Raw genomic sequence first — 16,585 nt, 5'->3', positions numbered from 1 at the left:
GGGTTAATCTGTCTTGTCTGTTATCTAAAACAGCCCATAAACAATGGCTAGTTAGTCAATATCCCATTACTGGTATAGATAGATATGCTTTGTTTCTAATTAAACATTCATTGAACACTGTTGCTTCCCCCCCCAACAAATGGTGGACTCTCAAAGTTCATAATTGCTTTCACTAATGCCATTCCTTTCCTTCATAAGACTTAACGTAAGACAGGAATTCACAACTAAGGAATGGCTGTGCAGTGCCTAAAGCGATCTGCAGCATGTATAGATTTTGGTTGTTAATGGCACTGCGTGTGGTCTGTATAGTTTTTCCTGCCCTTGTTGACTCTTTTTTTTTTCAAAATAAATAAAATTTGAAGAGTAGAGTTTATTAGCTCCTGCTGCTCACTATGTACTTTAAGACATAAATCCGCTGTTTGTGGCATTACAGTAATCTCTATAGGCATTAAGTAATTGATGTCACAAGCACAGGATTATAACCACAGCTCTGCAATTTACATAATAATACGCCAAACTATGAAAAACCTGCATGGTGGTTTGTCACCAAAACAAACCCTTTAAAACGCTGAGTTCAATTGTGGAATGAGTAGATCACAAACCCTTGTGGTATAAGTACATGTGCTTCATTTAAAATATGCGCGCGACTCCAGCCACCTTTTTCTTAGGGGAAGTACAAAGAGGCTTGATTCCAACCTGGATGTGGAGTCTGACCATGGAGAAATGGGCCTTATACTCTTCTTTCATTTCTTGCAGGCCCAAAGCTTTTGGGGAGGTGCAGAACAAAGCACAGACGTGATATTGCCTATATCATCCATTCTTTTTCCCCAGTCTTTACTGGGACAGAAGTATCAGTGTTTGTTTATGTACTCCATATCCCCCACGCAGGCTGCAGAGTGAGTAGAGCACCGGCTATCTGTGCGTTCGTCTCAGCATTTCAGGCTTGAATTAACAAGGAGGACAGAAGCCTACGAAATTGGGAGCTCTGAGTCGAGTTTGCCAGTTCAATAAAGCGATTGGATTTGCTTGCCATATTTTGACTTGGGTTAAAAAGAGATTGTGCTTGTAACTAATCAAGGATGTCCCTTTCCGTGCATATCTGAGAAGATGGAACTGTATCTGCATAGTATACATCATCAAACCATGAAGTCGCTACGAATCTGCCTTTGTGTTGTTTCACTGAGGGCACGTAAAGATGCTTGTTATTTTACAGATGCAGGGCAGAAAATTTAAGGGGCTTTCTGTCATCGTAACTCTCATTGGCAAAGTTAAGAATCAGTTCATTGCAAAGCAGTTTGTTCCTCCTCTCCTTCCATCCAGAGATAAGGTAGTCTTAACGACTTTTTGTTGTGACTGTAAATATTTCTAGTGAGCTGATGGGCTTTTTTTTGGTTCCTAGTGGTTCAGTAAGAATCTAGATACTATCTTTATGGTCGCTCTATACGTAATTAAGGCGACCTATAGATAAAGCACCAGTAGATGTCACTCAAGAATATGTGGAGCAGACTGTGAATTTGCGTGACAAATAAAACGGAGCGTGCACATTTGAAATGGCCTCCGCCGCGCAGCTGCTGGGGTTGCTCAGCCTCCCATGGCTGCAGTTTTGGGCACTGATGTACTGCTTTTGGCAGTAACCTGCTCACCAAGGCTTCGGGGCTGTGACCTGCTGCTACTGCCACAGGTACCACAGAGCGTTAGTACGTGTGCCCAAAGATACCTCGCGTGGCTTTTCAATCTTTCCATAACCTTCATTGTCTTAATGTTTTTTTCTAAATAGCTTTTGCGCACAATAGGACTGTAAGAATGAGGGAGGAGCTTGTTCATAAGTAATGCATCATGCATGATCGTTGTGTTCTTGAGATAAATAGTCAAACCAGGGAGAAGGACAGGTTTTAGCTACCTGTTTGGCAGTGTTTCTGAAAAATAAGTGTGCCATGTAGCCCTGGCACTTAGGTTTTGGGAAAGAAATATGCAAGTGTGAGATTAAGTAGAAGAGTATGTTAACTGGAAGGATGAGTAAAGTAGCTTAATGGTTTGGCACTGCTTTTCATGGGTTGGCCTTCATTTTGATTCTAAACCAGAATCAAGTTACCAAATATTGCAACGATCAAATACCTGTAGAGGTCACTGTTAAAATGGTTTGAAATGCTCATCATAGCTCTTAGTGTGAGCGATAACGTGTCCCCGACCACTTTATAAATGTTCTCCCACACCTATATTATCAATAATTGATTCCACAGAGTAGGCTACAGCAGATGCAATTTACTAAAACCCCAGTCAAGTGTCAACAAGCTGACTGGTTCGTTCCATCATTATACCAGGAAACTTTAGCAGCTAATCATAAAGGAAGTACAAAATGGGAGACCTTGCTTCATTATATGAGCAAAAGCCTGTGATTTCAGGATGGAAAGAACAGATTATTGCTTGGCATAATGTGATTTAAAAAAAAAAAAAAAAAAAAAGCTTTAAATCATCAAATTATCCATTTATACAGGATTTGGATTTGTAGCCTATTGGGGTCGTTACTTAAATTGTGAGTTTCTCTTTGGAGATAAGTCTTGCACTCTGAAGGGAAAGAGGGTACAAGTGGTGAAACTTGCATTTGAGAAACTAGACAGGTGTGAAATGCTCACTGAGTTATATTTACTTTTTTCTAACACCTTCCTTTATCTAAGCCTTCATTAGAAAGTTTTTCCGGATGTTGATTAGCCCTGAATATTTCTTAAACTGTCCAGCGGCAAACAACAAAAAGGTTACACTTCCTCACAGAAGGGCTTTTGCGTAGGAGCAGAACGCACCGAGGTGCACGGCTTGTCAGGTAGCACGGCGAAAGGATGGGACACAGACTTAAACCCCTCCCTCTCCCTCTCTGCATCTTCTCCCCTCTGCTGTAAATGTCCCCAGTGCAAACCCAAGGGGGCTTATGGTGGGGCTTCTGGGCAGCTGCGTTGTGCCATCCGCACCATGCCAAGCAGCGCCTTTGGGATCTCTTTTTCTGAACTTTTGGGTTCTTTCGTGATATAATGTTAGACGTTACCTTTCAAAAGCATCGACAATACCGAGTGTGGCAATAATAAAGGCTATAAAAATGTGAAATTCACGTCTGCAAACCCTTCAATACATACTCAGCTTTATTTTGTGAGATGATGCACTGGTTTCAATTACTCTTATGTCAACGCAGTCAGTTTATAGAAGAGAAGTGCTAATTTAGAAGTTAAAAGGAAGAGGCACAATTAGTAACAACTTATGGCAAAGCTTCCAGAAAAAAAAATAATAAAATCATACACTTGATTTCAGTTTTAAACCCTCTGAATTGCATAGTAGATTGAAGGTGGTAAGGAGAAACACCTGTTCAAACCACATTAAAATTAGATGGAAAAGATCGATAGAAGAGACCAGGCTGGGTAAAACACATTTAGGAAGACAAAGTCCTCCTGTGGTCCCAGAGAGTCAATTCCGGCTTCGTGTGGGTGGACTATGGCAGGAGATGTTAGTGAGATGGGCAGCCTGCCTTTGGGTTCAGAGCTGCAGAAAATACTCCCTGCAGAGCGAAGGCAGTGAAATGGCACGAACCCAACACGAGCTTCCTAAAGCTGAAACTGATCTCAGTTCTGCGCTTAGGAGTTTTATACGGAGACTCAGAGCAAGGCAGGTACGGCTGCCCTTGCGGTCTAGAGAAACCCCTGCCAGAGCACCGTCGTCTCCTGGGACGTGTGGGCACGGGACTGCTGAGGGAGCTTCCAGCACAGCAGCCTCGTGTGTGTTGTCCCGGGGTGGCTGGCTGCCACCTCCATCTCTGCTTACCAGCTCTGCTGGATATTGGGGCCTTGGAGATGGTGTGCTGGGACAGAAGGCAGGGGTAAGGATGTTTTTCGGATCCTGGCTGGAGGAAGAGTGTAGGAGTAGGAAGATGACTTTATAATTGCTTTTTTTTAATCACTCTTTCTGACTATATCGACTTTATAGTTGACACAGCTTTGGCTGGCAAGTGAGGCCCAGATACATTCAGAATTAGATATGACTAGGCTCATTCTTACATGAGAAGAAAATCATCGGTTGCTACAGAAACAGCTCCGTATCAGTCTCGTGGGGCATCTTTGCATCTGGCTTTTTTTCCTTCTCTTTTGCTAATCTGTAGATAAGAGTCAAAGCAAGTGCAGCACATCCCACATCTATATAAAAGGTTGGAGGAACTCTGCAGAGAGCAAAGTGTGAAAGAACATCTCGTAGATAAGCTAAACTTAAATGAATGAGTTAATTTACACACACACACACAGAGCCCACAATTTTTTTTCCAGTTTTGCAACTCTCACTGAGTTAATTGAGGTGAAAATTAAATGACACCAGTCAGCAAATATTTTAAAGACCACCAACATCAAGGAAGAGAAAGGAGGTACTCAGAAAGGGAGTTACTAAGAAAAATTTAGGAAACGATCCGAGGGGTGAATTAGAATCTATGTTGAGAAAATAGCATACGGCAATGGAATAATAATCCAGACTCACTTTCAGGCAAGTTGTTTAACTTGATAAATTAAGGAATTAGTTAAAAATAAGTGTATATTATGGGTGAACAGGGACCATTCTGCACGCTTCAGACCAGCTCACCAGCGAGGTTTTTCAACTGGTTTTCTAAAACGTAATGAATTCTTGATGCTTAGTAGATTAATATTTATTGAGTGAATCAATGCTTAATTTATTAAAAATTTGCCTTCCTTGTATTTTAATATGATTTATTACTCATCAGTGCTTATTGCATTAATTAAAGATTGTGTTAATTTTGTGGCAGCGAACACGATCTGCTGCAGGTTTGCTGCAGAGCCCTGATGCAGTGTCGGGACTGCGCCTCCGGGTAACGCCGACGACAGAGAACTGCAGGAGGTGGGAAGCCGGTATGAATCACCAATGGCCCCTTCCTGCCTTTGGGCTTTCAAAGAGCCAGCAAAGTGAAAATGAGGATGCTGCCCCTTAAGGGAAGGCCGGGATTATAGCAATAGAGATACTGTGGTGATACAGGGAATCTTTCCGTTTGCCTCTTACAAATTACGGCTGATGCCATGGAAATCATTTTAGCGTTTCTCATGGAATGCCTTTTTGTCAACGTAGGTGAAATCTAGCCTCAGCGATACGGGAAACTGTCACCTTTCCCTGGACCGGGGACGAGGGTCGGTACATTTCGGTGCTGAGGTTGTAAGTGATTCTTGGGGACAGTAGGCTGCCTGAAGATTGGGATAGTCCCAAGCATCTCTGCAAGGGCAGGTGTTTGAGAAGTGGAAAATTACTAGAAGCAGAACAAAAAAAAAGCCAGACATCTTGTGAGATGAGTCTTTCAAGAAATCTGTCAAAACAGGGAGAGGGTGATCATGCTGGAGGGGCGCAACAGCTGCAATTTGCATCTTTCAGCACTGAAGGGAGAAGCGAATATATAAAGCCCCACAGCCATGATACTTCTGATGCAATTATTTTATTAATCTTTGTGACACTTGTAATGTCTCTCTCTTTAAATTCAAATTCTGCTGCTTTTTTAGCTACTCATAAGTGTGGCTGTATGTGTTTTAAAAAAAATCTATCTAGTTACTAGACTGCTTGCATCCAGCTGAGCCCTGGAAAAGGCAGAGAGCTAGCCCCCGAGACTGAGAGCAGGCTGGAATTTCTGGAAAGCGATCGGATCCATAATTACTGCAGTTTTGCATGTTTAAATGTAGGATTCTGGAATGCACTTTGCTGTTTCCTCCTCTCCAGGGCTTGGGTGAGTCTCCACGAACTTTCCTTGCCAGGCTAAATTAGAGAAATCTCTTCAAGGTCTGCTGAAGGTCAGAGCAGAGACATTTTTTCTCTCTCGGTGCACCAGTCAGGCAGCCACACCGTGCTCCAGCCCGGAGCGTTTGGGTGGAGCCGGTGCCAAGAACCCGGTGGCATTTCAAATCCCTTGCAGCACTTAGGTGTTAGATGCGAAAGATCAGTGCTGCTCCACTTGAAGTCAGAGAAATAACTTGTGCTTAAGTTTAACACGTACACAAAGATTTCCTGGATCTGGAGTTAATTTGTTTTTTTTTCCAAGGCCAGATTGAAGGCGATGGCCAAACCGGAAACAAGTTACAAACTGAACATTTGACTTGTAAGAATTTCATTTTATTTCCCATTTTGTTTAGCCTATTCTATATGCTTTTGTTTTCCTGCAATATCAGGTTAAGCTATTTTGTTTTCTATTTAATGTTTTATTTTTACCCTAGTTAACAGGCTCAAGTCAGGACTGGAGGCCAGTTGGGCTGCATGCCTTTTTCTCTATTCCAAGCCTCTACATTTTGCAACCTTCTTTCACACAGGATATTTATATTCCACCTTTTTTTCCCAGTAGAGGAGCTTTCACAGTGTATGGGCTTTGGATATGTATTTTCTGCTCTAGCTGCTCATTAGATATACAGCATTTGGAGTTCCAGTTGTGCTGAGAAATGTAAGCAAAGCTTTTGGCCCAGTGGGTGCTAAGCTCTGGCATTTCCTAGCTTTGTATATATGAATGAGGATTAAGGCACAGGATCTATATAAAATTTAGCTCATTAGGAGATGTTTCGTCTTACGGCTTCCACTGGGAAGGTGGGTCCCTTGCTTACGCTATTGCTTACTTGGCTTTATTTCTCCCTGGGAAAGGAGTGTGGGGTGAGCAGACCCCAGCAGAGAAGCTACAGCATTTCTGAATGGCTCTTGCCAAGGCGACACAGGGCAGCAGCAGGGTCTTCTGCTCCCTTTTACAGTTACCCTGGCACACCCGGAAAAAGGCTTGGCATGGGCTGGCCTCAGTGTTTGAGAATAAAGCAAATGTGATCAAGCACACCGCTAAGGTCATACTTAGGATGACTTGTCGGAGTTAAGAGAACAAGGAGTGCCTGTGAAAGCAGACCGGAATGAATTATTTTCTCACAAATATGAATTGCGTTGTACAAGAGTTAAGGTACTTAAGGCCAGGAAGGTTTCAGGAAATGTCTTTTTTCAGCCTGATACCCTGCTCATCTTCCCGGCAGGCCACAGTCACTGTTGGGCAGATAGCTCAAGTACGTTCAGTTGATGATCAACTGTGTCCATACACTTTAGCCAGTGAAGCTTTAGTTATAGAGAAACGATGGGTTTGGAAAGGAGTTTCGTCAGTCATAATTTCCAAGGAAGAGCGTTCACGGTAGGGAATACCAAGTCAATGTTTCCTCCTCAAGGACTTTCGGCTGTCACCCAGGGAATACAGTGAATGCAGTGGTGAGAATTAGATTAGAAAAAGATCAATAGGGCTGACAATAAATGAAAGTAACACAGACATTATTGAGCAAATTAGGAAAGGGAAATTAAACTGGACAGTATAATCTTCAATGCCAGCTAGACACACTAATGTTGGGCAAAGTTAGGGAGAGGACAGTAAGTTATAAAGTGCTACGAAGAAGAGGCGGTGACAGTCTGTCTGCGAGATGGGGAAAGCCCTGCTGGTGATGGAAAGGTCTCAGCCCACAGAGGTGCGAAAGGATGACAATGGTCCAGGAGCACATGGATTTTAGTGGCAGGCCACAGAGAGGCAATGGTGGGGAGGTCACCTAAGGCTGTGAACATGGAGCAGGCAACAGCCTTGGCTACATGTTACAGGTGAAAGGGAACTTCAGACACACTCCACCGTCACCAAGGCATGGCTGGGATAGCTTGTTCCAGGCAAAAAAAATTTCCTAACCTTCTCGTAGTACGGGTTGGTTTGCCCTGTGGAGGTTTGCAGCCCTTCCAGAAACCACTCTTCTGTTTAAACTTGATTATTTGCCATAATAACTGCCTGTATTTTGCTCTCCGTACAAATATCCAGTGATGATCAAATCTGGCAAGCTTCTGGGCTGAGGGATATCTGGTGGCAATGAGATCCACGGGCTGACTGCGCTCAGCATGAAAAGAAGCTTTCCTTTTATCAGTCTTGAGTTTGTCTAGATGCTCTTACATGTCTTTGAAAGGTTCACCCCAAGGCGATATAATTGTGTTTGATCACATTCAGGCTATGAGTCAGTGATTGATATGAATAAAGAACTTAGAGTTTCTTGTCTTGGTTCCTCGTCTTCTTCCCTGTGGAATCAGAAATCACTTTTATAAATATATCGGTCCATCTGTGCTTCTAGCTATCCATTTCAAGTATATGTTCCAAAAAAGAAATAGTAACACTTTATAAGTGCAAATAAAAACACACTAAAAGGACTGAGCAAGGGGTTTTTTTCTTCCTCGTAAAGTACACGTGGATCCCATCCAAAAGAGTTACTGTGAGCCATGTAACTTGTAATTAATTCTGCTATAAATGTCAGAACACTTACTTTGCAGGTCTAAGCTGACCCACTAAAATTAGTCCCCTTTTAACAATTCCTTTCATAATTTGTTTTTCAGCAGAAACGGCAGCTTGACCTCCTGACGATAACCAGCCCCGGTAAGTGAGCTCTGCCGCACGGCTCTCTTCTTTTTCCTTAAAGAGATGGTTGTCTAAATGTGTTTTTTCCCCCGTCTCTGACATGCAAAATGAAAAACACTGTTCCCCAGAAAATCTTTCACGTAATAACAAGTGACAGCTATATTGTGCTTGGCAAAGCCCCGGGCAGTTATCCGTTCACAGAGCTGCCTCTTCAGACCTTTACTCTATGAATTTGAGTGCTGATATTTCTTTAAGCCTCCCGGGGTTACAGTTAGCGGTATGTCTGCAGGGCAGATGCCCTCGAATTCACAATGTGTGTTCCAGTATCACAGAAATGCAAGTGTGACTTTTCTTGGTGGCAAACGGGAGCAGTTCGGGGAGTAAGGAGACGGTGGGCCTCCGTGCGCGTGGTGGGAGACAGGAGGCCCAGGCTTAGGTGTGGAGAACCCCGAAGTGGCTCAGAAAATATTTAGGTAAAATTAAAATGCTCTAAAAGATCTGCTGCGTAATGGCTTTTGTCATTTGCTTATTGAGGAGATAAACCAAAACGTGTTATACAGGGGAAGTGTTGGACTCTGGCATAGTGAGTTTTGAAGGTCTCAGCACCGTGATTGAAATGCAGGTGGTTTGAGTAGTGCTTCTGTTTTAATCTCAGCTCTTAAGGCTGGGTGGCTTTTAATTTATTGCTATTTTCCTGGCTCAATTTCTTTCCATTAGCTGCTAGAGAAGTTTGCTGCCCACCAGCTTCAGATGTACACCATGCTTGAATGGTGCTACCTTTTGGTTAACTTTTTCAGTTTTTCGAATGTATGTACATATTAAGCTTTCAGTTTGGCTTTAACCGGGACTAATGAGTTCTGGCTTTAACTGGGAATAATATGTTAGCAAAACGAACAGGTGTTACGGGAAGTGAATAAAATGTGACACACATTTGCTTGGATAACAATTTTGCATCAATAATTGTTCTGACACTCTAAATGCAGATATCATCTGTGACATGGTTTCTCCTTCACTAACCTTGTTAAAATAATAAGAATTAAAATAAGGAGGAGGAACACTTTGTTGGGACAGATGTTTGAGGCTATTGGCAATTGCATCGCATTTTTGCATGTTCACTTTTCATACAGTTTGCAATTATGTTAATGTATGCTCAGGGCACTTGCTGATAAAAGCAACAATACAGTGTGATACAGCCATTGTCACTATTCTGCCTGTAACTTCAAGGACAAACATGGCACATTTTTCATTTTTCCTATCTTCAGCATTCCTTATTTCTAGAGGAAAAAGTTCTCTGAAGGTCTTAATCATAATAAATACTCAGATCTTGGATAAGGGCACCAAAGTCCGCAGACTTTTTTGTTGTTGTTGTTGATAAGAGAAAAAGAGGGTTGGGGACCAAAATAACTTAATATGAGACTTTTCTGTAAGATCTGTAAAACAAATGTATGTACTTTCCTCATAATTTCGGATACAGTATTCACTGGAACAAGGAAAGTGTTGACTAGGTTGAGTTTGTGCATAGATGTGATCACAGTAAGCAGCTATCGCTTCAGATCTCTCCGTTTAATAGAGCAATCTACTAAATCAACACAGCAATTAGTTGGAAGGATCAAAATAGCTAAATACTAAACCAGCTTTCAATAACCGCGTAGGTAGACAAACTGCACTAAAAGGGCGGAAAAAAGCTTTGCATAACATGCATTTTTTTCTGAAATACAAGTTTTACCCTTTGATATTTAGCCAGAAATCTACAATAATTGCCTCACAGGAAAAAAAAATTAATATTTGTGCCATGATTATGTATTTGAGTGCCTACAGTTTTGCTTTCAGTAAAGGCTTTTTCAAAAGAAGCCTGATGCTGGATCAGGCTAAACTTACCTAAGAGCCTAAAGCTGAGATTTTTCAGAGCGGCTGAAAGAGTTAGGCACTTAATTCCTAGTAGGATTGGGAAATGTCAACCTGTGGATTAAAGGGTCTAGTTTGGGCCCTACAAGTACAAAAATAAAATAAAATAAATCATAGTCTTGAGGCTTTCATCTGTGGGAGACCGCGACTTTTAAATATTTCATTCTTTGAGTCCTAGCTCTAAGATCCGACATCAACGGTCTGCTTTTACAAAGTCGTGATATCGTTTATGATGGCTGAGATCAGCCGTAATCACTGTCATCCCTTAATTTACTGATTCAGATGAGGGAGTGGGCTATTCATTTGCAGCTGTTAATCCTTTGGGACTTGTTCCTGTTCTCCACCTTGCCGCAGGCAGGCAGCCTTAGTTTGTGGTGGAGGTCACTCAGCCTTATTTATAGTATGAAAGTCCTCCGTGTCTCACGAGCTGTATCAGCCGCCAAAGCCTGATTGCTTAATTGTAGGAATAGACAAAGGACTTCAGAAACCAAAGGTGACCTCTGCGATTTGCACTTCTGTCATGACGAATATCATCTTTCTTTTGTGTGTGTGGGAAATTCCTGAAGCAGTTTTTGTACGTTTAGTCAAGAACCTCTTGGTGAACCCTTGCAGGTATTACGACAGCTATTCTCCATGTGCCACTGCAAAAAATTCCAAAAATTCATCAGCCAATTAATGAGATTAATTGCAAGGGGAAATAATGCCATTAATGTCAGTTAAGGGGTGCTGAGGCACAAGTGCCAAAACATCCAAAAGAGAGTTTGTGGGATCACAGAAGCCTTATTACCCACCTGCGAGGCGCCGCGCCGCTGCCTTTTGCCTTACTCCAGGTGGCTTCCAAACACCAAGCAGCGCGCGTGGGGCTCTGCGAAACTTGGCTGAACAGGTGCTCGACTTAAAAGCACATTTGTGTGTTAAATGGCACAGATATAGATCATTAATCTGTCACCTGGGCTGAAGGCACTCTGGAAAAAGAAAAGTAGAAAAAGAAGGAAGAAATGCAAGGGCTGAGAGCTGCAGCTCCAGCTACGCGTTTTGTATGCAACGTAGAGAGCTGACCTGTTCTGGCGCCCCTAAGAAAACAGCTACGGAAAGCTCCACGGTGTGCCCCAAACTGGAGGAAGTCTTCGCTTTGCTGTGGGTCTCCAGAAACAGCCAGCCACGAATGATGCATAAGCTGGGAGCGAGCCAGACTCCCTCATGCTCAAATATATTCCTTTGAAGTCGCTGACACCCATGTAAAATGCGGAGGGGAGTTCGCTGCTCTGCCTTACTGCTGAGTAGCTGGAGGAATGTTAAGTTAAATTTATCAATGCTCTCGCCACACTCCTTTCTTCTTGCCCCTTGACATGTGAGTTACAATTAGACTGTAACGCGCGGTACGGTTCAGGGTGCCGGAGTCGGAGCTGATGTGCGCAGTGGGGTGGGGGAAAGATGTTAAAAATTCATTAGTAGCTGGCAGGGCCGTGCTGGCAGGGAGCGGGACATAATGAGGTTTAAGTTTTTGGTAATTTAAATTTTCTTTAAACTTAGTTTTACCTCTGAATTTGATCCAAAACATTTCCTTAACATTTCTTGTAGTTGAGTTTGGGTTTTAGGACCCAGTCTTCGGGTGGTTTAATTTGGCCTTGCTGTGCAAAGGAGCTGAGGATCTGCCCTTAATTTCTACACGATCGTGTTCTAGCAACACTTTGAACACACACACACACACACACACACACACAGTCGCATTGCATTTTGTGGTAACCACTCAATAGTTGCAAATAAGATATCCCTGTTTCCATAGCTTTTCCATGGAGACAAAGCTCTTTGCATCTCCTGTGTTTACGATAATAATACAGCTTTCCAATTTCTCTTCTCAGTAAGGTAAGCTCATCTCCCACTGAAGTATTTTTTAATTATTGATACCATAAATGGAAGTGTGTTGGAAACTATTGGCTTTGAAAATAGCTAACATGTGATATTATCCAAGAACCATCAGGAAAATTCTTTTGAAATTCTCTTTGATTCAGCCGTCCTCAGGGCTTTATCCTTCTCTACCAGTCTCTCTACTGCCAATTTAAAATAACATTCTCTTGAAATCAGTGCAATGTCAGGAGAAATTCATCAGCACCGTAGGTGCATGTTTCCCAGATGTATATAAACCTACTACAGTTGGCAGCAGTAAATTGATTGCATTTAAAAAACCTGGGGTAGTTGAATATTCCATAGTGCCCAGCTTGGCTACAGCATGGAATATAAAGTATTTGAAGTTTCTTTCGGCTCTGTTTTAGGTGAAATAAAGTAAGAGCCGACTCCATAATTCCTGCCTTTTGATTTACTCGGCTTTTCCTCTGACCACATTAGGGGTTTACATGCAGGGATGGAGTAAAATAATCCTAATCTCTGTGGCGTGGCACTGAGATTTGATTAGAAATGTTAATGACTTTGTGTGTGCCTCCCCCTAATATTCAAGCTCTTGCACTTTTAAACAGAGAAAAAAGCTTGATTTTAAAAGTATTTGTCAGACTGATCTATGTGGTGAAATATTCTCCCCCCTTTAATATCATCAGTGCAGCATGCTCTAAAAATGTCTCCATTTCATTAATTTGTGATACACTGCTACGCTGAATTCTTTTCAGGTGGCTTTAGTTTCTGCCATACATATTTTACTGCTTTAAATTATAGATATAAGACTGTTGCCTATTTAATTTCCTCTGGTTAGGAAAATATATTTCTACCCTCCTGGCATTGCATAAAGTGATATGTGGGATTTGCTATATTTTTTAGCTGATTAAGTTTTGCATTTCTACATATTACCGCGTACGAGACCTTAAGTAAAACTACGTAAAGGAAGGAGAAGTTTTATAGTATATTTGAAAGTTTCCTTTAACTATAAATTCCACCACTAAGCCCCCCTACAAGACTTTTCCATTACCTTCCTGGATAGTCTGGCTATCTACTTCTTTCTAATTGAAGCATGAAAATAATATGAACTCAAAGTCATGAAGCTATAAGACAGGTATTAGTAAAAATGATGCAGAGTAATAAAATGTGACAGAGAGTTGTTTGCTGCTAAAACTCGGGTAGTATTTTTGCTAGTCCTTATTAATTAATAGTACATTGATTTTGGTCTGTGTCAAGGGATAGCGTCTGAGTTTTTAAACAGCCCGACATAATTACTGTTCCTGTTTGTTAGTGAAGCTTCACGTGCTATTTTATTTGGAAAGGTGGCGGAGAAAAGAAATTACTTATCTTTCCAGTAATAATTGAGTCTTTTAATGCTCCGTGATGGATGGGAGTGAAACTATTTCTCGTATCACTAAGCCACTGGACGTTAATTCACCCGTTTGCCCACAATAATGTAAAATAATTTGGGGTGTGGGGGTGTGTGTGTCTATTGAGGGACAGTACCTCATTGCTCAGCCCCATTGCCCCAAATGGTTTGTTTGAACCCACAGCACAAGAATTTCCTTACCGTCCAAATGAAATATATGTGCTGAAGTCTCAGCTCAAGGTGAAATTCCAGTGTTGTCAGTCTTAGCTGAACCCTAAAACTACAGGATGAAGTTTGCTCCAGACTTGATGAAAATTTAGCAAGATGAAGTACTAACAGAGAGCAGAGAGAAATGTGGGCCTTTTGTGTGTGTGTGCGCGTGCCATGAGGTTGGTTTCAGCTGTCCTGAGGCTAATTAGGAAATTTGACTGTATCCAATTCCTCATGTTCACCGTATCTGAAGAGCTGTAAGAATTTCCATTTGCTGTGATAAGGAGAAGTAATATTGTTGCTTGTAATTACTTATTCGTGCAGATCGGTACCTTCCTAATTCCTACTTATACCTCTCCGTTTGCTGGAATAACGACTGCAGAGATGCTACGTACTCACAGAAAGGTGTTGCTCTTCCCACCGTCTTTTCCCTGAGCAGACAGTCTTCACTCACAACGTGTCCCAAGAGAATAAGTCCACCCTGATCTTTCTGCCTGTCCCCTGACCTATCCCCAGCTGTCTCCCCAAACACCATCTATATCCATCTCAAATATCACAGTTTTGAGATCTATTGAAATGACAGGGTTTTTTATCCAGTAACGAAACCAGATTTTTTTTTTTCCATTTAGTTGCAAAATATTTACTTTTAGTAAGGCTGTTTCATCCCCACCTTTGCATTTAAAAAAAAAAATGACCTTTTTTTTGGATACATGTAGAATAAGTGATATTTGTGAAGTCGAAATAAGACTGCAGAGAAGATATTCTAAAGGCTAATCCATTACTTTTGAAGAAAAATATCAAGCTTTCCCACAATACCTTATTATTATTCTGGGTCACCATGATGTTTCCATGCACCTTGGCATGTCCCTTTAATTGGACCCTTACATAGGAAGGTCCGGCATAGTTGCATTGAAAGCTGACATTTCTAACTAACTGACCTTTTCAGGCCCAGTGATACTCCTATAATGATTATCCTCTAGCATTGTTTGGACACAATACCACATACTTCACAGCACATAAAGAATATGTTCTTTGAGAACTATTCAAAATGCCCAATCTCAAGTTAGCAAAATGAGAAAATTGGGTGCAAACATTCATCAGAGTGTTATTGTGCAGGTATCGATTTGAATGCCCTTTCATTTCTCTGGGAAAAAGTGTTGTATTATAGAGCTCTAAATTAACTTCTGTTCTGTTTTTTTTTTTCCCCCAGTAAGTATAAAAAGGTCAAATTCATTCATAAGGCTGAATAGATTTGCAGGATATAAGCAATAAGATAGCAATCAACCTTCAAATAACCTTTAAAGAGACAGTATCTTTTCTTATGAACAGTAATTGATCTGCTCATTAAGTCACTGCGTACTCTTTGGGGCTCACCTAGGCAAAAATGTGCAAGACCCCTGACAAAAGGATGTCAGCTAGAACAAAACAGGAATAAATCCTCATGTGGAAATATAAATATTTTACAGGTTTTGAGGGGTGTAAAGTTGATGAAAGGACTGACATTGCGAAGTGAATTCCTTGACTTGACTGTCATAAGGCTGAGAGAAAAAGATGTAGGAAAGACCTCGGAGTGTGAATTTGGCATTAGTGAGGACGACGATGATAGCATGCTCCTACATGCCTGAAACCTGAATATATCTTCAAATTCCCTTCTGAAGTTAGTGGCTAGTGTGCGAGGGTGATCGTTGCAGTTCAGTTCCGCTCGGCGTATGTAGAGGGGGGGGTGTACCCATAGGGGAGCTTCAGCAAGGGACCCGTCTGCGCATCGCCTCCGGCTCGCCACCCTGCGCTCCAGTCCCTCTTTTAAAAAAACCCAGCTTGTCGAGTAATGGCTTTCTTTGCACCACGAGTGGTTTTGGGATGGATGGCGGGGTGTGGGGGGGGATGTGTGTTAATCAGCTCTGCCTACGCAGAAAGAAAACCCGTGTCCGCCTTGGTGCAGCGCTGATTCCCCGGCTGCAGCCTGCTGTAACCTTCACTCCGTCCGGGGCTGTGTCTCTGCGGCTCCTCTTGTGTAAGCCAGAGCGGCTAAAGGGCTGCTGGAAATTTTTTCAAGGAAGCGCTATTTAGCCAGAGACTCGCTTAAAGAACCGGGATTGTCGATTTAAGATACCAATCGGAAGATTAGTGTTCTGTCCGTGTCCATATTTCATTCCTGCACGTAAATCCATGTTACGTTTTTAGAATTATTTTTATGAATTGCACATACGCTGAGGACTATCTGCGCATAATTGATTACAAGGACTTGTCTTGGTTTTTATCTTTGATCAGAATTTTCAGAAGCAGCAAGCATCCCAGGTGACGAGGCTTTTTATGCTGCAAATGTTTGCACATAATGCTTTCTGTTTTACTTCACAATGTGCAGAATGAGCGTCTGGCTCATTTAGAGAGAGAGAAAATGAGCAATCCTGTCTACAGGTGTATTACGCTCCTTCTCTTTTTGCATAAGCTTGAGGAAAACTTAAAATAACCTCTTTTTTTTTTTTTTCCCCACCAAAAAGCCCCACCCTTTCCTGAGTATCAGGTGTTTTTAGAGAGAATGGAAAGCTTTCTTCCTTGTTAATGAAATTTTAATTTTCAAGGGCATCTGTATGGAAACAGTGTCTTCACTTAGGAATTTGTTGGTTTGTTTAATTAGCTGCTGGGTGACCTCAACAAGACTTAGTGCAAATGGGTGTATTAAGTCCCTAGACGACAGCAGAGGATTCTGTTGACGCCACAAAATGGAGCACAGTGCAGAAACGCCTGAGCCAGCAGAGACCCGCGTAGCAGAGCTGTGCGCTTGCGGCAGGCTCACCCGC

General features: G+C 41.9%; 1 protein-coding gene across 4 annotated transcripts in view; it reads left to right on the top strand.

Moving 5' to 3' along the window:
- Positions 1 to 16,585, top strand: part of LOC141747155 (BEN domain-containing protein 5) — a 969,363-nt gene that overhangs the window by 502,904 nt on the left and 449,874 nt on the right. For 3 of the 4 annotated variants that reach the window (XM_074596965.1, XM_074596963.1, XM_074596970.1), the window contains exon 6: positions 8,392 to 8,431. In XM_074596965.1, coding sequence (XP_074453066.1) covers positions 8,392 to 8,431 — 40 coding nt within the window. The remainder of the gene's footprint in view (positions 1 to 8,391; positions 8,432 to 16,585) is intronic. The other variant, XM_074596964.1, reaches the window with a different exon arrangement.

The sequence above is a fragment of the Larus michahellis genome, chromosome 8 (genome assembly GCF_964199755.1).
Source record: "Larus michahellis chromosome 8, bLarMic1.1, whole genome shotgun sequence".
NCBI classification, from domain to species: Eukaryota; Metazoa; Chordata; class Aves; order Charadriiformes; family Laridae; genus Larus; species Larus michahellis.
Note: the sequence above shows the minus strand (reverse complement) of the source record. Positions and strands in the feature narration are given on the sequence as shown.